At 34.8% G+C, this 24148-nt stretch overlaps 3 protein-coding genes across 3 annotated transcripts; all 3 read right to left on the minus strand.

Moving 5' to 3' along the window:
* Positions 1-1720: 1720 nt before the first annotated feature.
* Positions 1721-2363, minus strand: LOC116112441 (ethylene-responsive transcription factor ERF109-like). The gene has a single exon (XM_031398584.1). The coding sequence runs from the start codon at positions 2361-2363 to the stop codon at positions 1866-1868; it is 498 nt and encodes a 165-aa protein (XP_031254444.1). The 3' UTR covers positions 1721-1865.
* A 9099-nt stretch (positions 2364-11462) lies between these two features.
* Positions 11463-14766, minus strand: LOC116112442 (pentatricopeptide repeat-containing protein At4g21300-like). The gene is made up of 5 exons (XM_031398585.1): positions 14671-14766; positions 14201-14262; positions 13537-13618; positions 12794-13441; positions 11463-12226 (listed from the first exon to the last, which is right to left on the minus strand). The coding sequence occupies exons 1-5, from the start codon at positions 14764-14766 to the stop codon at positions 11753-11755; spliced, it is 1362 nt and encodes a 453-aa protein (XP_031254445.1). The 3' UTR covers positions 11463-11752.
* Positions 14767-18851: 4085 nt separating this feature from the next.
* LOC116112408 (caltractin-like) lies at positions 18852-20437 on the minus strand. The gene is given in 6 exon segments (XM_031398542.1): positions 18852-18946; positions 18949-19033; positions 19197-19224; positions 19310-19346; positions 19417-19537; positions 20306-20437. Coding segments are annotated over 6 exon segments (357 nt in total). The 5' UTR covers positions 20312-20437; the 3' UTR covers positions 18852-18866.
* Between the last annotated feature and the right edge of the window lie 3711 nt (positions 20438-24148).

Consider the following 24148-nt stretch of genomic DNA (forward strand, 5'->3'; position numbering starts at 1 on the left):
AGCAATCCTTGCACAATCACAGTGCCCAATCGCGAGAATATCAAAGTTACATTTCAATCTAATTGTAATCTCTTTAATTTCGCTCTTGCTTCTTATGCAAATTTGTATATAAACTCCTTCAAATGATGAAAAAGAGGATAGGAAATTCTGGTAGAACTTAGTATGTATGCTCACATAGCAAATATAAAGAATAGTGGACTTAAGCTTAAGAGTTTATCTCGCCGAACCACTTTAAAAAGCTTTGTGTCATCTTCTTCTTTACATTTATCATCCGTTCATTGTTAATTATCTGTAATCACGTACACACTAATTACGATGCTACCAAAGTTGATGAATCACTGAAGTTGATGCAGATTTATCAACAAATATAGTACTACTATTGAGTTATTGAAGTGTTTCGAGAAGGTTATGATTCGAGCTATCATGTCAAAATGTCAATGTCGTAGTCAATTATTGAACACCCCTCACGTTGATTAAACGTTTGCTAAACTTAACGACTGAGAATACAATTAAAATTAAAAATCCAAATCAGGTTTTCCTCTCCCTATCTCTCTTATCTCAGAGTCTCCACCAATTTTTTCTCCTCTGCGTGACTGTGTGTGTCTCTTCTCTTTTTAACCTCACCTTCCTTTTCTAATTCTCTTTATCCTTCGCCATTTTTTCCCTCTTCTTTCTCATATTCTTTTCTCTTCTTATACTACACATCGATCTCAGCCCATAGAAACGCAGATCCGTTTGTTTTTTATTATATAATTGGCAGTAATGAAAAGTTTAATAACATAATCTTAGCTAGTTTCTTTTTTTATTTATTGTGCTGTTGAACTGATCTCCGTTTTTGTACTGTATGCAAACTGTAGGTTAGGTTACCCAGAAAATAAAGAACTGGGCGTGATTAAACGTAAAAAGGGGGAGAGATGAAGAAGAGTTTGGATTAGGGTTTGCAATGACAGATGGAAAGATGAAGATTAGAGAGTTAAAAAAAAGTTCCCTTAGTGAAGAAATTTTATATAGCAGGGTAAAATTATTTCGGACCAATGCTATATAACTTAAACTAACGTGGTAATAACGTCGTAAACCCGAGTGGTGCGTGTTAATGATTTAACAAAAAATCAGGGGCTTTATTGTTTAGAAATCTTCCCGAAGAGTAAAACTTACATGACGATGTGATGAGTTCTCTTTTCGAAGACAAACTTTTTACCATATAAAAACAACAAAATCCATGTTCAGTTTTAAAAGAACCAAAAAAAAAAAAAAAAAAAAAAAAAAAAAAAAAAAAAAAAAAAAAACCTGTGTGAATTGATTCAAGAATGACAAGATAAGAATTGTTCATCGATTGATTCTGTCCACACATGTTTTCGGCTAAGGGCAAAAAGGTGGGGCCAACTTCGATGATTCCATTAATCAATGATAAATATATACACACACAAAATTGAATTCATTGGTTACTCTTACTCATTTCCTGTATTTCTTTCTCTTGTATTGCTTTTCCGATGCAACGGAGAAATCTTTTTCCCATTCACCCAACCCACGCTTTTCAGTTGCGATGCTTATTCCACGTTAAAATAGAACTCATAATAAATAAATAAATAAATAAAATGGTTCTTACACTGTTTAAGTCACTGCCAACTTAGCAAGAAACAAAAAATCTGAAGTCTGGACTAATACTAGACTCTTCGTTGGAGATTTACATTACTTAAAGGAGTTCACTCTCCCTATCAGACTCTAATATCTTAGCTCATCTGGTCACCATTCAAATCCAAACTCTCGCCTCTAATTTTCTAAAACGCTGCTTCCATTTCCATGGTGTCGGTAAGTTGCTCACTATCTCATTAATTAGTTAGCTTCATGAATCTGTATTCATTTGCTCAAGTTCCCTGGTTGAATTGATCCACATTGTAGTCGGACAACGGAAAATTAAGCTTGGTTTTAAGTCCACGCAAGTGACGAAATTCAATGGCTGCCTTATCATAAGCCCTAGCAGCAGCCTCGTCCGTCTCGAACGTGCCAAGCCACACCCGTTCAACTCGTGATGGTTCCCAAATTTCAGCAGCCCATTTGCCCGATGGCCTCTGCCTAACCCCCCTGTACTTGATCTTCTTCTTACTCGTGTCCTCCTGTACTACATTTTTATCCTCTTCAGTAGCCAGAAAAAGATTGCAGCCGAGACAGCCCTTGATTTTGCATACCTGACACGTTTCACTATCTGGAGGCAGAGGTAACATTGTGTATAAGAGTTCATCGTGGTTGTTACTTTGAATGTCGTCTGTGATTACGTGTTTAAGAGCAGAGACAATGATATCGTGTTCTTTTTCTGCTCGAAGTCGTTCAGCTTCCAGTTTTAGTTTTTTGGAGGGCTGCTCCATCTTTCGTAAAACAAGACAAACAGAATCATTGTGGAGGGAGAAATGAAAGAGTGCGGGTTCTTATAGGGGAAGGGGAGAATCTACCTGGCTGCTAGCTGTGCGCTGATTAGACACAGAGACTGTTTGCCAGGTGGTATGATGTGATCTCGTTGGGGTTTACTTTCTACACTAAGTCAAAATCGCCGAAAACTTTTTTCGTACTTACATCATCTCCAAATTGGTGCAAGTTTGACATTTTATTTATTTATTTTATTATTATTATTTATTTTTTTTTTGGGTGTGAAACACTATTTATCACTAATTTATTGTATTAAATATTATACTAAAAAAATATTTTTTTTCTTTTTCTTTTATTGTAATAATCAACAATTAATTTATTTCACTCACAATTTTTGTATATATTAATTAAATATTATGAATGATATTTTTATTAAATAATAATTACTTTAAAAATTATACTAATTTAATAAAATTAAGTGTTTATTTAATTAAATAGACATTACATTTAATATAGAAAAACGTTACATCTAATATAAAATGATACCAAAAAAAAAAAAAAAAAAAAAGACAACAACAACACAAAAGTAAAATTCTATATTGAGAGTAATTTAATTTTCCGAATTAGCATATTCTTCCCACAAATAATCAACTAATGCATTTCGAAGAGCATGGTGAGCCTCTGTATTCTTGATTTGGTAGAATATCGAGAAGATAACAAAATTTTATTCAAGGATTTGAATTCCATAGCCGATCCAAGCCTGCATGAGTTTTTTCAAAATGAGCAATAAAAAATTATGCAAAAAAGAGCTTAACAATAAGGTCAAAGATCTCAAAATAACTCTAGCTCTTATCAATATTTTGATGATCTTAAAGGATCTTGAACTAATCTACTGAAATACTAAATTGTTATTTTAGTTTATTTTATATTTTCTTTTAATTTTAGTGTTTTTAAATTAGTGTTAATTTTTATTTTGAGTTATTGTAGTTTAATATTTACATTTAATAAAGTTTTGTTTTTAATTTTTCATCATTTTTTTAATTATATAATTATTATGAATTTATTATTATAAATAATAATCAAATTAACTTAAATACAAATAATAATAAAAAAATTACTGTTTGAATAGTGCCACTCCAAATTGGTGTGTATGAACAATGTTACACCAAATTTGGCATGGCACTATAGCAGGGCACCAAATTGGTGCAGCAAATAGCGTTGGGTTGGAGTTGAAATTTGCATTATTTTGGTGTTTTTACACTAAAATAACACAGGGTTGGAGTTGCCCTTATGAGACACAATCTTGTCTATATACTACATTATGTCATTTATGACACGTGATTAATTAATCAAATTCAAATTAAATGTACGTAAACATATTCTATTAAGCAAGGTTTTAAAATCCAACCCGTGGGGCAACCCGGCCAAGCCATTGGGTCACAGGTTTTATGGGTCGAAAGGTCTGACCGGTGGATCTGACCATGAAGCCATTCATGACGTCAACAAAAAAACAAAAAATTAAAAAAAAATGCAATTTTTAATTTTTAATGGGTTTTTTTTTTTATTTTTTTTTCTGCTGGTGTTGGTTTTATCGAATAAAAATGGGGTATGGAGAAGAGAAAAGCTTAAAAGGGTTACTTTTAATTTTATTATTTTTAATTTTTAATTATTTTTTAATATCTTACTGTAACAACCCGGGTTATACCGGTGGTTCGTTCGAAAAAAATATGTTCAATCGCGGGTGGAAGCTGATCAATTACTATTTCTGATTTTTATCATGAACTAACCTAGTCTAGCCATCATTTTCCGGTCGAATCGTTTCAACCAGTCGGGTCAGGCCATGTTTTAAAACCATGCAAGTACTAAGTCCGTCAGCCAATTTTAATATAGATGTATGTAACTTATATAATATTTATCTGAAATACGGAACTTATAATTCTGTATATATTATATGTATATTGATAATGATAAGCTTTTACATATTATTTGACCACAAAAATAAATATAATCAGTTGTGTCTTTTTGTTATAAAACAAAGTAATTATCACTTAAAGTGTTTAATAAATATCAAGTTAAGTAACCTCAAGAGATTGGCGAAATGAGTTCTTGGATTCATATCTTGGGACTACCTATCACTTTCTAAAATAAAATTTTGAAATTAAAATCAGTGATAATAATAATAGTTTGATCTTAATATATATTTGAATATGAATACTTCAAACAAGCATCTATCATTCCAAAGATGAGCTGGATTGAAGGGCCCGACATGTACAACAAAAAACAGTGTTTTGAAACAGTGTTGACTAAATTGTGTGGTGGCACTAGCACGGAACACAAATATCATATTGTGTAATGAGCAAACGACATAATCCCACCCGAAGTTTGGGGAAATCCCAAGTTAATACGGTTGGTTCAATTTATCCCGTTTTACCACTCTTAATCTAACACCGTTCACTTAGTTTTAACAACAAAAGGGTAAAAACGACATTTAAGATAAATTAATTCAAATAATAAAGAAGCCTAGGACATGTTCCAATTAAATTGCAAAATAATAAAAAAGTACAATAAAGGGGAAGCCGTAGGCACTTGGGTAATGCCACTGCTGGTAAAAGGAGGTATCGAGGGTAGAAGGGACGGCTAATATGGAGTGGTATATGGACGTCCAAATGTTCCAGAGAGAAAGTGTGATTGAGGGGGTGAGAATTACTAAAATAGTTGTCTACAGGGGAGAAATACAGGGGGGTACTCTGGGTGTCACAGGGGGAGTAGCGTTTCTGTCGGGGCTCAGATATGATGGTTCGTGTGTTCCCTCCCGAGCACGATTCAGATGCCGGCAGTTGGTACAAGCGACAAGGGAAAAAGCGAACACGAAGTCAAAGACGGGGGGGGGGGGGGGGAATAGAGTCTTCTAGACAACTAACGCACATATTAACCCACTCAACATACATGTCACCTGAACTCATACAATCGACAATTCCCGCGCATCTAATACCTCCTTTGACCTCCTCTTGCCCGTACCACAGAGATCGAAGGGCGAACGAACGTGGAATCCTATCTACCTCAGGGGAGTAGAGGAATCCTTGTCCATTATGAGTGGGTAATTTCTGCGCGTCAGACTACGTCCTAAAGAAACGAGGCGGACAACTCAAACCTCGGACGGCACATTAACTGGGGACACACTGTCCAAGACGACGAAGGCGGGGGGGACACCTATCGTGGGCCGGTTGCAATGGACTAAGGCGACACAGGAGCACACCCGGTGGGAGGAAGTAGCAAAGGCCTGAAACAGAGAGCAAAGAAAGTCTCGGCGCAACACACAAATAGACACGAGGAGCAATCAATGCGTAGCAAAAAAACGTGTGGAAAGGCCAAAAAACCCAGTGCGGCGGGTGCGGAGGATGGCGATGGGATCTGGTCGGTGCACAAGTGGCTAGTATCGACTGATTTATACGGGCTACGGGTAGTCTTTCTACCGTTGTATATGCGACTTTGAATGTTGTGGAGTTAATGACTGGGGAAAAACACGGGGTGTGGTGGGAATTTGCGTGTTTGACTATGTGTCTGGGTATTGTACAACAAGTTGGTGTAAGGGTTGGGGTGGTGGCGTTAGTGGTTATGGGTGGTGGTTGATGGATTAGTGGTGCATGTTTGGTGGTTCAAGGGGGGTATGTTGGTGGTCGTTGGTGACGGTGATTGTATAATGGCGTTAGGGTGGTTGTTGGTGGTGGTAGATGGTGATGGTGGTAGTATAGGCTTTAAGACTACGGTTAGGTTTTGGTGTAGTGTGGTTTAGGATATTGGTGTTGCATGGCAGTAGTGATTTGTTGTTGTGTGTATATGGTGATATATGTGGTGTAGTTGACAGTGGTGTTAGGGTTAAAGTTTTGGTGTTGGGGGTTTAGGATTTGGTGTTGCATGGCACTGTTATATTGGTGGTGGTGTGTGTATGGTGGTATAGTGGTGGTAGAGTTGATGGTGGCGTTAGGGTGATTTTTTTGGTATTGGCTGAAACCAGTAACTGTCTTAAATGCTGCCTGCAGTGGTTGACGACATCTGGTGTAACATGCCACGTACCTTGGTGGTGGTAGGGTGGTGATGGCTGTTGTAGGGTTGGTGCAGTTGATTTTTTATAGTGGCGTTGGGGAATTTTTGGTATATTGGCTGGAAACCAGTAACCGTCTTAAATGCTGCCATCAGTGGTTGACGACTCTGTTGTACCATGCCACGTACCTTGGGTGGTGGTAGGGTGGTGGCAGTTGATTTTTGTTTATAATTGCTTGGTTGTGTTTGTTTATGCAGGCTTAAACCAAATTCCTATGACTTTAAGTTGAAGTGTTTAATTTAGAATATGAAATATTAAATGTTGATCCGGATGAGTATAGTTATAATATGTTTTATTAAAGATGTGAAACGATGTGTGGCTTCGGAGAATGAGGTTGTCGAAATGACCCTTTGAGAAGTTTAAGGTAGAGGTTGAGCTACCCTTGTCAGGGGCTAGATACATAGTGGAAGGGGATGATGATATGGAATTCATTTTGAGCAATATAAGAGTTTTGGCAAGCGAGTGATAGAGTCTCTGTAGAACCATACCAGTGGACTTTGTTGAACCTAGAACTTTATTAGAACCCAACCAGAGGACAATGAGGGTTTTGTAAGGCAGGATAATAGGAAGCTGAAGAGGATATTCCAGATGAGTTCTATTGGAGTGTTGAAAGTGATCATGAAGAAGACCATGAGATTGGGCAGGATGGACAGGGAAGTGGGTGTTGAAGGAATGGAAACTGACAGAAAGTGGGGTGGTAAAGGGATTGAATTGGCAGAAGTGGTGGTTGTAGGAAATCAACTGGCAAGGTAGTGGTGTGTAGAGAAATCAAACTGGGCAAGGTAGTGGTGGGGTGAGGACATTGAAGTTCAGAGGAAATTTCTGAATACCATGAGGACAGTTCATATGAAGGGTTCTACTGATGATGAAGATGCAGTAACTAGGTTTAGCAGCACTGAAGGTTCAACAGTTTGCATATGGGATAATGGGAAAATCCACTTCAAAGTTTCAAGTGTTGAGGGAGTTGATCACTTTAGGAAGGTGTTTCGAGATTATGTAATCAGAGGGGGTTTTCTGTTAGGAAGATTCACAATGAGAGAAAAAGTTTAAGGCTAAATGTAAGCAAACAAACTGTCCATTTCATCTATATGCTGTTTGATGCCTTGATGTGTCTTTTCAGATTGGAGTATAGGCACTCACATACATGCACGAGGGTTTATAATAATAGAGAGGCAACAACGGCTTGGTGGTCAAAATATGAGACTTCATCAGTCCCAAGGGTCATCTTAAGCCTTGGTAGCGAGTTGGTAGGACCTACACTCTACATTGTCTGATCCAAACTTTTGAGCTAATCAGCTGGCAGGGAGTCACACAAGCTCCCTCATTCCTTTACTGGTTTGTTGAAATAGCACATTGTCAAACATACCAACCCAGGTTCCATGTATATGTGAAATCTGTTAGTCCAGAAGGGATTCCAAACTTTCAGGGTGTTTCCTAGGATTTGCAGCACAAAAGAAGGGGGTTTATAGAGGGTTTTGGCATTTTATAGGTGTGGATGGTTGCCATCTTAAAGGGCCTTATGGTGGAGTACTATTACGCAGTTTCTATGGATGCTACCAGTGGCATTTTCCCAGTAGCAATTACCATTTGTGAGATAGAAAACAAGGAATCATGGAGATACTTTAGGACCTTGTTGAAGGAGTTTATAGGGACATTGACCCTATCACTATCATGAGTGATAGGCAAAGGGTTTGGTGGATGCTATACAGACTTGTTGCCAAATGCTAGTTAGACATTGTGCTAGGCATGTTTATAAACTTTAGGAAAAAATTCCCTGGGTTGAGGTTAAGAAACTTGTTTTGGGCTGTTAGTAGGGCTGCCAATATCATTGATTTTCAGCAGCCATAGAAAGGTTGAAGCTGTTGATAGAGAAGCTCATAGTGGATGTTGAATGATGTAGATCCTGGTCAAGGCATGCATTCGACCTTGATTCCAATCTGATCATGTTACAAATAACATGTGTGAAGTCTTTTAGCTGGTTGGGGAAATAGAGAATTACCCATACTAACTTGTTAGAGCTTATAGGAGGGGGTTTATGGTGATGCAGCTAGGGCAAAGCGATGGATGATTGGGTCACAACTGTTCCCCCTGTTGTACATAGGAAATCAATGGTTTTTGAGTCTGCTAGGAATATTAAGCTATTTGGCCTGGGAGTGATGAGTTTGAAGTGGTGTGACAACTGCCTTCCTGTAGACGTACATATTAAACCTTCAATCTCAAACTGTGACTGTGGAATGTGGCAACTTTCTGGAGTCCCTGTGTGCATGCAGTCCGCTGTTTGCTTTTTAGGAACATTAGAATGAGGAGTATGTGGACTCTTCATAAGGATCACTTCATACGTAAAAACATATGCTGATCACATTCACCCCATACCTGACCCACTAGTTTGGCCGGACTTGCTTGGGGTAGGCGCTGAATCCACCTATCAAACATAGCAGGTTGGGAGGCCCAAAAAGGCCAGAAAAAAGGATGCTGAGGAAGAACCAGGGATGCCCAAAGTTGCAACACTTAGGTGTGGGATCTGTCGAACTTTAGGACATAACAAGACGCTGCCCACAAAACATTCAACACAAGAATCAAAGGGTATTTACAGCTTTTATTTAACATGATTGTATTGTTTTTGTAATAGAATTTGCTTGCATTACATTGTTTTCATTGCTTTGTTAGAGAGGAGAAGCTTCATCAGCCCCACAAGTTAGACATGTCAACATTGAGCACTGTCAAGGTAGCAGGTTAGTGTAACATCAGTCCTTCAAATTTAAACATGTGACATTGCTTCAAACTGTCAAGGGCACCCCTTAATTGATTTTATGATTTTTTTTCAGGTACTTAAGGAGTGTGGAGTTGAAGCTTGTTTTTGTTTTTGGGTGTGTTAAAACTGTAAGAAGCATGATTTTGGTTTTTTTTGGATGTGTGGAGTGAAGTATGCTGTTGTTTTTGGTGAAATCTGGGGAAGTTGTACATAGGACTTTTTTTAGTCTTGGCGTGCAAGCTGCAAATATGGTGTATAATATTGTACAGATGCAACTGATTTAGGTTGTCTGTTGTGAATGTTGAAATTGATTATGGACTGCTGCAGTGGTATTTTTGATGTAATATGCACTTTAATTTTCTGTTTTTGGGGCTGTTGATCATCACATTTCAAGGCCAATTATGTATTTTCATATATATGTTCAATGCAAAAGTTTTTTCTCAGTATGTATGTTTTAGTATGATCTTTGATGTTGTTTTGTGTAGGTTTTTTGTGTTCAAACTTGAAACTTTTCAGGATGTATGCCAATTTTTAAGAAATATTACTTTGCCTATACAGTTAACCTCAACATCAAACAATTGTTGCTGAACTTTCAAACGTTTAGGGCCATTAGGGTAATTTCACTATTGGAAAATAAACAAATATAGGCATTTTTGGTTTTTTACAGTCTATTTAGATTTATTTTGTTAAATAATCTAAAGTCAAAGGTTCAAGGGTATTTCAGTCATTGAACTCATGTCACTGTATCAGATCCATCCGTTATTAACACTGTTAGATTAGAGTGGCAAACGGGATAAATTGAACCACCGTATTAACTTGGGATTTCCCCAAACTTCGGGTTATTAGTCGTTGGCTCTTGTGTAATTAGATAAATTGTTGACCTTTCTCCGTCGCCATGACCGTAACCATTGTCGTCCTTCTAACCAATAACTGATGCTTTTGTCAAGAAAAGCCCTCCCTTCATGGCAACTTCAGCTTGGCTGTTGCCCTTTCACCTCCACTCGGCGATCGATTGTTTCACGCCCCGCCGCATTCTTCACCGCCCCTTCCACTATATCCATGCTTCTTGGTCATTCTCATACGTATCGTACAATCTGAAATTTTCGACAAATAATTCTTTCATACCCTAATCCACATTGTACCCACCATAATGATTGGTTTTTCTCTTTTCACACTATGACTACGTCAATGTCTCTTGCTGTTCTTAGCAGCAAATTGCTAAATGATCTCCTCCGAAGTGATTAACTGGATTTAACTCCATGTGAAGTACTATGATTTGCAACACCATTGTGCAAAACAAAATTCCTGTAACAAAATCTCCCAAACTGTCATGTTACACGATATTTTATTAAATGGGTTGTATTTGACATTTGAATAAGGTTAGAAATAAAAGAAGGTTATCTCACATTTAAGGATGTTAAAAGGACAAAAAAAAATTTAGTATTTCAATACGTTAAAATTTGTGTTTTTTCTTTTTGTAGACTTTTTATTTCACTCAAATTCTTTATTATATAAAATTTATTTATAAAAATAAAAGTTTAAAAGTATCTCCAATGATGCTCTTCATTAATTTTTATATATAAAGAACACAATTTTTATTCAAATTCAATAGACTCTTTAAATTTAATGAAGATACTCTTTATTTTTAAGAAATAGACTTAATAGGAGAGAGAATTAATAAATAAAATATATAAAAACTTTTAATTTATTAATTAAAATTAGAGATAGAGAGTGAAATTTAACTCTCTAAATGTAAATAATCAAACTCACTCTCTAATTTATATTTTAAATATAAAGAGTTGTTAAACTCTTATTTTTATGGATAAACTCTTTATAATAAAAAATTTGTGTCATATAAAAAATCTTTTAGAGATGTTCTAACAGACAATTTATTCTTTAAATATAAATTAAAGAGTGGGTTTGATTCTCCATTTTTAGAGAGTCAAATTTCACTCTTTATGTTAATTTTAAATAATAAATCATAAGTTTCTATGTATTTTATTTATTATTTATCTCTCCTATTAAGTTTTTTTATTGAAAAAAACATATTCTCTTTTCTAAAATTTAAAGAGTCTATTAAATTTGAATAAAAATTTTATACTTTATATTTAAAAATTAATAAAAATATTTTTTATTTATATAAAAGATGTTATATTTAAGAGAGCATCGTAGATGCTCTTGTATATAACATGCATCAAAATAAAAGAACTTTTTGTTTTCTGTTACCTTTAGGCTTTTAACATTTGCCCTAAAACACACGAATAGAGGTTATAAATCAAATAAACCCCTCATCGCTTCATGGGACTTCTAGTTACGTAGTCTCAATTCTCAAACTGACAATCCAATGATTTAGCCCTTAGATCATAACATCTCCAATTGTACTGTAAAGCCGCTTCATTGGAATAAATGTTCCTGCCGGGGTTCAGGCGGGCTTCTCCTGAGAACGCTCAGTATTACGTGAGGGTTATGTACAGAGAAAGGCTCCTTTTCACAGGAATGGCACTGCTAAACCGTTGCTCCTTTATCCCTATGATACTTTATGAAAACTGCCCGTCTCCCACAAGACTAAAACCAGGCATTTTTTTTAATCGTTTTTGTTCCATTTCAGACCTCACTCTATTGGCATCTTCCCACTTTCCTGCTGATGCATAGATATTGTGAAGCGTGACGTATGATCCTGAATTTTCTGGGTCAATTTCAAACAGCATCTCACTAATTTTTTCTCCAAGTTCAACGTTGCCATGGACTCTACAAGCACCCAACAATGATTTAAGCAGGCTTACAGAGGGTTTAAAGGGAAGTAGCTTAACTTTGTCAAATGCCTCATTCAAGTAACCAGCTCTTCCAAGAAGGTCTACAATAAACGCGTAGTGCTCCATTCTTGGTGATATGCCATGTCCTACCATAGAGTTAAACACCAACTGGCTTTGCCCAACTAAACCTGCATGGCTGCAAGCTGATAGTATACTTGAATAGATAATTTCATTTGGTCTCAACCCAGAAAGTTGCATCTGCACAAAAAGATCAAGGGCAGCCTCAGCATCCCCATGCAATCCATACCCATTAATCATTATACCCCAAGAAACAGGATCCTTTTCAACCAAGCTTTCAAATAGCTTTACTGCAAAAGAAATGTTTCCACATCTTACATATAAATCTATGAGGGCATTGCTGACAGCCACATCCTTATCAAAGCCCTTCTGTATCACCCAAGCCATAACAGAATGAGCAAGATTGAGGCTATTTAATTGAACAGATGCTGAAATTAAACTTATAACTGTTACTTTATCGGGTTCCAAGTCCATGAGTAACAATTCATTGAAGAAAGCAACTACTTGTTTGGCATTTCTTTTTTGGATATGCACAGACATAATAGCATTCCACAAAGAAATAGCCCTCTTGTCCCCCATTTGAAAAATTAAGAGACTCAGTTTTGTGTTTTCAAATCTATTATACATGAATATAAGAGATGTAAGAAGAGGAGTTTCTTGGACAAATCCTGTTCTAATTGCAAAAGCATGTATAGATTTACCCTGCACCTCAGTACGGCATACAGGCAACAAATTTAGCAAGCTTACATGATTTGGCCTCTGACCCTCCCTTCTCATTTCTCTGAACAAGACCAAAACCTCATTCTGCAAGTTGTGATATCGACATCCAGTAATCAGAGAATTCCACGATACCAGATTCCTCTCATACATGACTTCAAAGAGTAGCCTCCCATCACTAAGATTTCCACAGTTACAATACATGGTAATTAGTGCATTCGCTAAAGAAACATCGGAAGCATACCCAGTTTTTACAGCATAACCATGAATAGCCATTCCTTGCTTTAAATTTTCACTCTCACTGAAACAAGGGATAATGCTTATCAGGGTAACCATGTCCAACTCTGCTCCCTCTTTCTGCATTTGCTCAAGAAGGATAGTTGCCTCTTCAGTTTTTCCACTATGTATGCATCCAGATATTAAAGTATTCCATGACACAGCATTTCTTAAAGGCATTCTGTGAAATAGCTTAAAAGAATAGGATAGTTGATCACAATCAGAGTAAAACATCAGGAGTGCATTTGAAACATCAATGTTTGAGTGTAAACCATTTCTTAGACTAAATGCATGGACAGATTTACCCAGCAAAATGACCTCTAGTTTGGAGCAAGCTGAAATGACACTGATAAGGGAGACTGCGTCCGGGTTGAACCCTTCAATCTTATGTCCGAAATAAAGCTAAACTTGCATCCCATAGCCCATTACTCACGCACCCAGAAATCATTGCATTATATGACAACAGGTTTCTAATCGCGACCTGATCAAATAAGAACTTGCCGAATCAAGATTTCAAACTTCGCATACATTGATAAGAACGCTGTTGACACAGAAAGCTGATTTCTAATCCATGCTTTACTGCACAAGCATGAAGGATTCACCATAATCAATGCAAACTATAACCCCACATGATGGAATAATGGAAACAAAAGTGACCAACAAGCTTCAGTTGCGCCGGACCATTCCCCGAACATCTCAAAAGCTTCAAAAAACTTTTGCTTTGTGTATAAGCAGATATCAAGGCATTCCAAACAGTAACATTTTTTTCCACCACAGAATAAACAATTTTCTAGCAGTAGATAAATCAAAATCACCGGTATACATTGAAATCAAAGTAGGCGCCAAAAACAAATCACACATATATCCAGATTTGACGATAAAGCCATGAAGAGATTTACCAATATGAAACAAACCCAAACGGGTGCACACGGGAATTACACTTGCCAAGTGCTCACATTAGGCTCCAAACCCGTTTCCGGGCCCGCCTGAAAGTCTCAAATGCTTCTTGATGAAGCCCGTTTAAGGAAAACCAGCAATCAAAGCATTCCATGACACCAAATCTGGTTGTGGAATTCTATCAATCAATACACGTGAGCCTCCATATCGCCATTTTTTGCAAGAAATCAACTAAAGCGTTTGTATAACAAGATTTTGTCATACCCTGTTCTCAAGACAACACAATGAATCTCCCTTCCAATCCAAGTGCCCTGAAGACGAACATGCTTTAATCACAAAAGGAAATGTGAAATCATCAGATGAGAACCCGAAACTCGGCACTTCATGTAGAGACATAACAAATCTTCATAGCCCATAATTGCAAAGATTTCTGACCATTAAATTCTGCAAGAACATGCAGGCTGTTTAATGGTTTGAAATGTGAGAGAGCTAGACCTGGAGCACCCAGATGAAAACAAGATTTGAAAAAATCTCCAAGAAAAGTTTGTTTTTTGTAGGCCGTGGACGATGAGGAGAGATTTCAAAGGCTTCAAGTGTTGAATAGTGCGGCAGTGTTTCAACAGCGGAATAAAATTGAGAGAAAAGTTATTTGTGGATGTTGTGTGAGTGTTTTGATGATAAAATAGAGGTAAAGGAGTTGTAGAGAAACGAGGTAGAAGAGAAAAAGGAGATACATAATGCCATTGAACTGGAGATTTGAACTTTGAAGCTGTCTTCTTACCCATTGCTTTTGCTAGCTTTACATTTGGAGCTGTGGTGTTTCCCGCCATTGCAGTCACGGACTCGGTTTACTGAACTCTGCCTTGTGCCATGTTCATAGTTCTTGGAAAACTTTTGGGATATATCGGATTTGTCCTAATATTTACATGGACTAATAAACCTCAAATTAAAATTCAAAGCATACATAAATTATATTATTTTTTGTCGTATCAATATTTAGATTAAATGCAGAAAAGTGATTATTACAAGCCTTCGAGAATTGTAAAATATATTCATTGATTAAACAGAAACTATTATGAACTTCAAGAACCTCCTTTCTTAAGAATGTGAGGCCATTTTTTTTTTTTTAATGACGTCAAAAGTGTTCAGTTAGTTTACGCGTACCTCATTTAATCTTGAAGTCCGTTGAATATCTTATAAACTTAATATTTCAAGATAAGTCATAAATTTAGATACTGTAAGGTGTTCGAACCTAAAAAATTAATGAATAAAAAAATATTTTTACTGTAAGAACCACTCAGGGTTTTAAGAATTATCCTTGTTTGATGGTAAGTGTCGCTATATTTATTAAATATAAGTAATTGGTCTTGGTATCTCCGATAAGGAATAAAAAAAAATAAAAAAAAAAAACACATCAGGTGCCCCGTATTTGTGATCCAAAGAGCTGACATTCATTAATTTTAATTATCATATACTTTAAAAATCTTATCATCACACGTCAAATTATCAATTAAACTTCAATGATATGTCACTTGGAGGTACAAATACAATATTATTCATGTCAAAATTGTTCTCAAATGGCATAGGCATCGTAATTGAACCTTATTTCTTTACTTAGTTAATAATTAATCCTACAATAATTGTGAAAATTACATTAGTTAGTTTGGGATTATTATAGCTTTCTATCACTTATAAACTAACTTTAAATAATTTATCAACTGTTTGTTTTATTTAATTTTAAAACTACTTTAGATTTTAGGATATAAGATATAATTAATGCAAAAAAGCAAAAATGATTTTTTTAAATAATTTTTTTGAGTTATTATTTAAATATTAAATTTAATTTCTTAAAAAAAATAAAAATCCAAAAACTGGCAAGATTCTAGCCATTGTCACGGAAAGATTTTTTCAACGAGTGACATCATACCACCAAGATCATTGAGACCACCGACCGACAATCTATCGCTGATGCCGACAGTTTGCCAAAATAAACCAGCATCACACGTCAACAAGCCGAAGAATTTCGACAAAACTTTGCCAAACTTCTAAACAAATCGCTGCTTCATTTGAACAAACTGGCCATACCATTGCATAGATTACCCGACTGGTGATCACAATAGTGTCAGAGGCATAATTACACTCACCATAAAAAGTTTTCCGACCACTTCACAAGGCGACAACTTCAACCAATTTACTTACAGTAATTACACTTACATCACTTTTTTACATAATTTTATCACCATAACCTTACATATTAAACATCACACAAATTTTAATTATTTTAATTTTAATATATAATAAAATTTATATGATATAATATGAATATAATGAGTTTACAAAAATAGTGTAAATTAACTTTACTTTTATGTTTATAACATTATTTTTATTTCAATAATCTAATTTAAAAATTATTTATACAAAAATTATAATTTACTCGCTAAAAATAGAATTATGTTATTCTGGGGCATTTCAGTAATTGACATATCTTGAAGCTGATTGAATTTCTAAAAACTAGAAATACATGCTTTAAAATCCTTCAATAAAATATATATGAAAGAAGTAGATTGTTTCATAATCACTTAAAATGCGTTATAAATATAAATTAGATCATTGCTTAAAAAATAAGTGATTATGAGAAAAGTTACCACAATCTCAAACTCACCTTAATATATTACCGTAGGTTACCTTCAATAATGTCCAACTCCAAGCATATAATTAATATAAAAAATTTGCCACAGAATAAAAGTCAAACCACTAAGAAAAAACAATTTGTCTAGAGCACATTTTTTTTTTTTTTAATTTATAAAAATATACTACAGCTACGGCACAATCCTTTCTCCAACATTCTGCAGAGGCTCTAGTACCCGTATGTAGTTCTCCTCATCATCCTCATAAACTCATCAACACTCACTTCTATATCTACTATTTCAACAAATCACATCCATGTAAGCAATTAGTACTACGACCACATGGATATTTCAAAATTCACAAGACTTGATAATAAAATGAAAAACAATGATCAGAAAATGCGGCAGCGAAATTTGCTTGTGATGAAAATGAAAGAAAACATGTTTGTCCAGCCAGTCCAGAATTTTTGCACCGATTGAGATAACTAGAGAGCCTACAGAACACACATAATTCCAGTACCAATTGGTTGAGAAGGCTTTGGCCAACAATTCCCAAACTATGAACCAGCATCACATTCAGATATTATTCAAGCGAATGAGTCACGGCACTAGTGAGGCCTCTGGCTTTAACTAGCCACCATTAAGGATTTCCAACTGAGAACTCTCTATGAGTGCATTTAGGAGTGCTGATAGGAACTGCTTTGCTCTATAGTACCTCCTATGCTTCTAAAAAATACAAACTTGTTTACAAAAGGGCACATGGCTTCTTAAGACACTCCCAAGTTTTTCTCTATCCTCAGAAGTAGTGCAGCTATTAGTGCAAGTAATAACTTCTTTAGTTTCAAAAGGATAACACTTTGGGATCACAGCTTTGTATCCCGACCTGTTAGATAGTTGATTTGGAAGTTAACTGACTATCTCATCATCCTAGTAATTCATATAAGATGTTGCCAACAATTGCAGATTTGAGATACAAAGTTGGGATCCCAACTATGTACATTTAGCATTATTGCTTAAAAAAAGGTTTTCGCTCTTGCAGCCAAAAACCACAAATAAGCATAAAAGTGCTTTTGATATCTAGAAGCAATTTAGGCAGTACCAAAACACTGCAAATGCACCTTTAGACAAGCAAACCCTTAAGTAATCAGGCTAAACCATACTGTAGTTCAACAAGTATGTTACTGCTGGTGTTCAATAGCAGAAAAATACAGTTGTATCAGAAATCGACGATCAGAGGATCTCGATGGCAATAAGAATGAAACACTGTATTTGCGAGATGTAAAAATGCAATGTTTAACCAGAAGATAGAAGAGGGTGAGACTGAGAGGGAAAATAGGGGAAAAGACATAAGAGAAGACTGGAGATAGTGTAGACTAACATCCAAATTTAATCTCTCTCCATCCTTTCTATATACACAGAGAAACATTGTTATAGTAAAAAGAAGAAAAAGAACAGATCAATCTAGGTCCGAATCATACTTAGCAAAAATTTCAAAATCTAAATCTATTGGACGAAAAAAAAAAAAAAGGAAATATTGATAAAATAACTTTATCATCAATCTTCATGTTATGACCCTAGCATGACTCAATTTGTAATAAATAAATTGAAAGGGTTGATATATTATTTTAACCATCACAGCTAATGGTCTTTCCGAAATTGCCTCACACTAACAATACTTCACCAACTGTTTATCTAACTGCATCAGCCGAAGTCAAACTTTCTGAAACGAATGGTCACCAAAAATTGTAAATCAGTATTAAATTGTCATATAATATGAGTATCAGTCATGCCCTTTGATCTGACCCAAGGAACATCTTTAATGGCACCAATATATATATATATATATATGAGTATCATGTCATGTCCCTTTGATTGACCCAGAGGCAACTCTTCTTAAATGGCACCAATATATATATATATATATTACATACATGTCCCTTCGATCTGACCAGAGAACTTTTAAATGGCCAGATTACACAAAGTTAAATAAGAATCTTAAGAGCACATTAAATAGATTAAAAGGAAACCTTACATGTGGGTTTGGCTAAAAATTAAGAAGTAAACAATCTTAATGAGCCAGGTCATTTAAGACAAAGTTGAAAGCAAAAATCACAGAAGTAATGGTTTAAAATAGGAGGCTAAATTACGGTCTTTGTCTGCTTCCTCAACATCTCCTTTATCCTCGTTCAGTGAAGTTCTCACAGATCCTTTGCAATTCCCTTAATGTCTTCAACTGTATCTTTCCTGCATGCCACATTGAAGAATCAGTAATTATATACAAAGTAGGAAACTCAAGGTCTAAACTAACAGAAATTTACATTGTTATCTTGGTCAATGATCTGGAATGCTTTCATGAGCTCTTCCTTAGAGTCTCTTTCACCAATTTAGCTGTCATCATATGCACAAATTCATCAAAATCTATTGCACCACTTCCATCCTTGTCAACATCTGCAATCATTTGATTGATTTGCTGTAATGGCACAGAAGAATAATATGTCAGTCAAGCAAGAAGTCTGTAGGCTACAATTAAACAAAAGGACAACACCACCATTACTGCCGTGCTAGGAGGAACAGAGGTCTAATTGGGAAGATGAACAGTTAAAACAGAAAATAATTTATGATATAGAAATTACCTCTTCAGTCATCTCAAAACCAAGAGCCCTGCCATGAGAAAATTTTAGTTCTACTACTTGATGATTAATCAGCTTTAAAAATTCTAAGCATATGTTATATAGTATATACACACCTCATGGCAACATTCAGCTCTTTGGCATCAATAGTGCCTGGACAAAACAATCATAATAAGTTTCAAACATATTTATGAAAGACATAGAATAATAAGTTACTACATACCTGAGCCATCTGTGTCAAATAGCTCAAATGCTTCCTTAATCTCTTGCTTCTTCTGCTGTGTTAACCCATGATGACGGCCTCTTGGTTTTTCTTTCCTAGATGCCCCTCCATAAAGACTTGCCTGGGATGGTAATCGGAAATTTATCAAAATAAAACAACATAAAAATTTAAAAGAATAAGATCCAACTTTACTGGCATTCAGACAGTAAGACTAAAGTAAGCCATCAATTTGATAAATAAAAGTACTCTGAAAATATTTCATATGTCCAATAAATAAAAATATGCACAAGGATAAATCTCCTTCCATAAATTTGACTAGTTGTATAATCTCCACAAACATTCTATCATAGAACATAAAGCTTCCCTAAAATATCGCAAGAATAAGGAAGTTCATCTGTTCAAGCATAAAAAAAAAACTACCCAAACAAACAACTTCCTGGCCAACAAAAGCATAAGTCTAAAGAGTACATTATAAAGGGCCATAACACATAACAAAGAACTCAACTAAGTTGCTTTGTGCTTTTACAACCAACAAACTTGGTTGATTCGTGCTTTTACAACCAACAAACTCATAAAACTTCCAGAAGCTACAAAAACTAAAATATATGCTTCGTAAACTATTTAAAAACCAAGCTCTAATAAGTCATTCAATTGCAGAAATTCAAATCCTCGGATCATAATTTACACAACATTCAATTAGTTTTTTTTTTTTTTTTTCAATAGAATCAATAATAAAAAACCTAATTCAATAAACATTACTAACAAATATTAAGAAAGAATTTAATAAATTGCAACAGTAAGAAAGAAGATTCAGAGAATTAGAACGTGAACTCAGACTCATCAACCAAACATGTAATCAAAATTTAAGTTTCGGATGAATAAAACGCACCACCATTGTTTTGGGTCGATGAGATCGCAACGCGTTTTACAGGATATCCTCTCAGAAAAGGAAACGAATCCAAATACTAGAGTCAATTTTACCAAACTTTTTCTTCTCTCAGCTCAACTTTAATAGGAAATATGGGGGTAAAAGTGGAAAAGCATTTTTAAACTGGGTCGTGTGGTGGTTTCTCGATCTCTCTCAAGAAACTAAGCTCGGCCTTATGGGCTTAGATAAGTCAATATAATATAGTTGGACCGGGTCAGTTATTTAGGGTTCAAGTTGAATTTATGTTATAACAATGTAAATTAAAAACGTTTTGTTACATACAATTTTAATGATAAATATACCCATTATATTCGATAATGAAAAAATCAAAAGAATATCCACATGGGTTGTTGATAAGGGTGATTACTGAGAGGATTTATTTGACTGTCAATTTCAAGATCCCAAGAGATTAATTAAGGTATACATAAACTAGCTCGGATACCCCCGCTCACAAAAAAAATAAAAAAATATAATATTACAGCATCAAAATCAATCCGAACAAATTCTTAATTGAAATAGATTTAAGATTTAAGCTAGTGGACTCACCAGCTTATTTTTTTTCTAGAATTGTCTCTTTATTCTTGGGGTCCGTTGTGCTCGATCCATTGGACTGGAGAAGCCCAAGTTGATACATTTGCTACGTCAACATGCTTATTTTGTACAACACGAGTCTTGTTCATTTTTCTCGGTGCATGATTTTACCTTCGTCTTTGTTGTATTGGTTCATATCTAATCATTTAAGAACTAAACTCAGATTTCATTTTCAATCCAGGTAATACACTATTCAGCCCATATTATATGATATCACTACAGTTACAACTCACAAATAAGAAATATCCAAGTCCTCTAAAGACACAAACCACAAATGTAATCTGATTCACTGCAAAATGTTTAAACACCAAAAGAAAGATTGTTTGTATTTGTTTTAAATATTCTCTATATGAAATTCCTTGAAAAGAGAGCTACAGCCTTTCTACAAAACAATCTATACTGAAAGGCTTTTGATTACTTGCAAGATATGTTTAAACACCAAAAGAAAGATACATAACTGTAATTGATGAAGTATCAAGTATCATTAAAGGATCATCCGGGTAAGAGCAAAAAAAAAAGAAAAAAAAACTCAATTTAGCAGTGACAACCAACGCCACCAACCATCTTCATCATCATGTCTTGCATTGTCCAGAATCCAGTCATCTACCATCTACCTCAAGACTTTGTGCAGGCCACATTGCCGCTGAAGATCATCGAATATAAGTGGTTTGTATTTTAAATGCATTATGCAGGAACAAGTTAACCTGACTATCTCATCATCTCCTAGGGGTGTGTAACCAATATAAACAAAAAAAAAAAAAAAACCAAAAAAAAATAAACAAAAGTATAAAGATGTTGCCAAACCAATTGCCACATGATTGAGATACAAAGTTGGGATCCCAACTATGGACATTTAGCATTATTGCTTAAAAAAAGGTTTTCGACTCTTGCAGCCAAAAACCACAAATAACATAAAAGTGCTTTTGATATCTAGAAGCAATTTAGGCAGTACCAAAACACTGCAAATGCACCTTTAGACAAGCAAACCCTTAAGTAATCAGGCTAAACCTACTGTAGTTCAACAAGTATGTTACTGCTGGTGTTCAATAGCAGAAAAATACAGTTGTATCAGAAATCGACGATCAGATGGATCTCGATGGCAATAAGAATCGAAACACTGTATTTGCGAGATGTAAAAATGCAATGTTTAACCAGAAGATAGAAGAGGGTGAGACTGAGAGGGAAAATAGGGGGAAAAGACATAAGAGAAGACTGGAGATAGAGTGTAGACTAACATTTCCAAATTAATCCTCTCTCCATCCTTTCTATATAACAGAGAAACATTGTTATAGTAAAAAAGAAAGAAAAAGAACAGATCAATCTAGGTCCGAATCATACTTAGCAAAAATTTCAAAATCTAAATCTATTGGACGAAAAAAAAAAAAAAAAGGAAATATTGATAAAATAACTTTATCATCAATCTTCATGTTATGACCCTAGCATGACTCAATTTGTAATAAATAAATTGAAAGGGTTGATATATTATTTTAACCATCACAGCTAATGGTCTTTCCGAAATTGCCTCACACTAACAATACTTCACCAACTGTTTATCTAACTGCATCAGCCGAAAGTCAAACTTTCTGAAACGAATGGTCACCAAAAATTGTAAATCAGGTATTAAATTGTCATATAATATGAGTATCAGTCACCTTTGATCTGACCCAAAGGAAACACTTTAATGGCACCAATATATATATTATATATATATGAGTATCATGTCATGTCCCTTTGATTGACCCAGAGGCAACTCTTCTTAAAATGCACCAATATATATATATATATATTACATACATGTCCCTTCGATCTGACCCAGAGCAACTTCTTAAATGGCCAGATTACACAAAGTTAAATAAGAATCTTAAGAGCACATTAAATAGATTAAAAGGAAACCTTACATGTGTGGTTTGGCTAAAAATTAAGAAGTAAACAATCTTAATGAGCCAGGTCATTTAAGACAAAGTTGAAAGCAAAAATCACAGAAGTAATGGTTTAAAATAGGAGGCTAATTACGGTCTTTGTCTGCTTCCTCAACATCTCCTTTATCCTCGTTCAGTGAAGTTCTCACAGATCCTTTGCAATTCCCTTAATGTCTTCAACTGTATCTTTCCCTGCATGCCAACATTGAAGAATCAGTAATTATATACAAAGTAGGAAACTCAAGGTCTAAACTAACAGAAATTTACATTGTTATCTTGGTCAATGATCTGGAATGCTTTCATGAGCTCTTCCTTAGAGTCTCTTTCACCAATTTAGCTGTCATCATATGCACAAATTCATCAAAATCTATTGCACCATTCCATCCTTGTCAACATCTGCAATCATTTGATTGATTTGCTGTAATGGCACAGAAGAATAATATGTCAGTCAAGCAAGAAGTCTGTAGGCTACAATTAAACAAAAGGACAAATCACCACCATTACTGCCGTGCTAGGAGGAACAGAGGTCTAATGTTAGTTTACGCGTACCTCATTTAATCTTCGAAGTCCGTTGAATATCTTATAAACTTAATATTTCAAGATAAGTCATAAATATAATAGATAACTGTAAGGTGATTCGAACCTAAAAAATTAATGAATAAAATAAATATTTTTGACTGTTAAGCCAACCACTCAGGGTTATAATAGAATTATCCTTGGTTTGATGGTAAGGTGGTCACTATATTTACTTAAAATATAAGTAACTTGGTCTTGGTATCTCCGATCAAAGGAAAATAAAAAAAAATAAAAAAAAACACATCAGGTGCCCCGTATTTGTGATCCAAAAGATGCTGACATTCATTAATTTTAATGTATCATATACTTTAAAAATCTTATCATCACACGTCAAATTATCAATTAAACTTCAATGATATGTCACTTGGAGGTACAAATACAATATTATTCATGTCAAAATTGTTCTCAAATGGCATAGGCATCGTAATTGAACCTTATTTCTTTACTTATGTTAATAATTAATCCTACAATAATTGTGAAAATTACATTAAGTTAGTTTGGGATTATTATAGCTTCTCATCGTAATCACTTATAAACTAACTTTAAAAATAATTTATCAACTGTTTGTTTTATTTAATTTTAAAACTACTTTAGATTTTAGGATATAAGATATAATTAATGCAAAAAAGCAAAAATAGATTTTTTTAAATAATTTTTTGAGTTATTATTTAAATATATTAAATTTAATTTCTTAAAAAAATAAAAAATCCAAAAACTG

This window comes from Pistacia vera, unplaced genomic scaffold (assembly GCF_008641045.1).
Source record: "Pistacia vera cultivar Batoury unplaced genomic scaffold, PisVer_v2 Contig661, whole genome shotgun sequence".
Taxonomy (NCBI): Eukaryota; Viridiplantae; Streptophyta; class Magnoliopsida; order Sapindales; family Anacardiaceae; genus Pistacia; species Pistacia vera.

What these genes read in the sequence shown, in the direction of transcription:
- LOC116112441 (XM_031398584.1), bottom strand. Translation starts at nt 2,363, where the DNA reads ATGGAGCAGCCCTCCAAAAAACTAAAACTGGAAGCTGAACGACTTCGA.
- LOC116112442 (XM_031398585.1), bottom strand. Translation starts at nt 14,766, where the DNA reads ATGGCGGGAAACACCACAGCTCCAAATGTAAAGCTAGCAAAAGCAATG. An exon ending in TGTGTTGTCTTGAGAACAGG is followed by an intron (nt 13,619 to 14,200) that starts GTATGACAAAAT and finishes ATGCTTGTGCAG; the next exon opens with TAAAGCATGGATTAGAAATC. An exon ending in TTGAAATCTTGATTCGGCAA is followed by an intron (nt 13,442 to 13,536) that starts GTTCTTATTTGA and finishes ATGCAAGTTTAG; the next exon opens with CTTTATTTCGGACATAAGAT.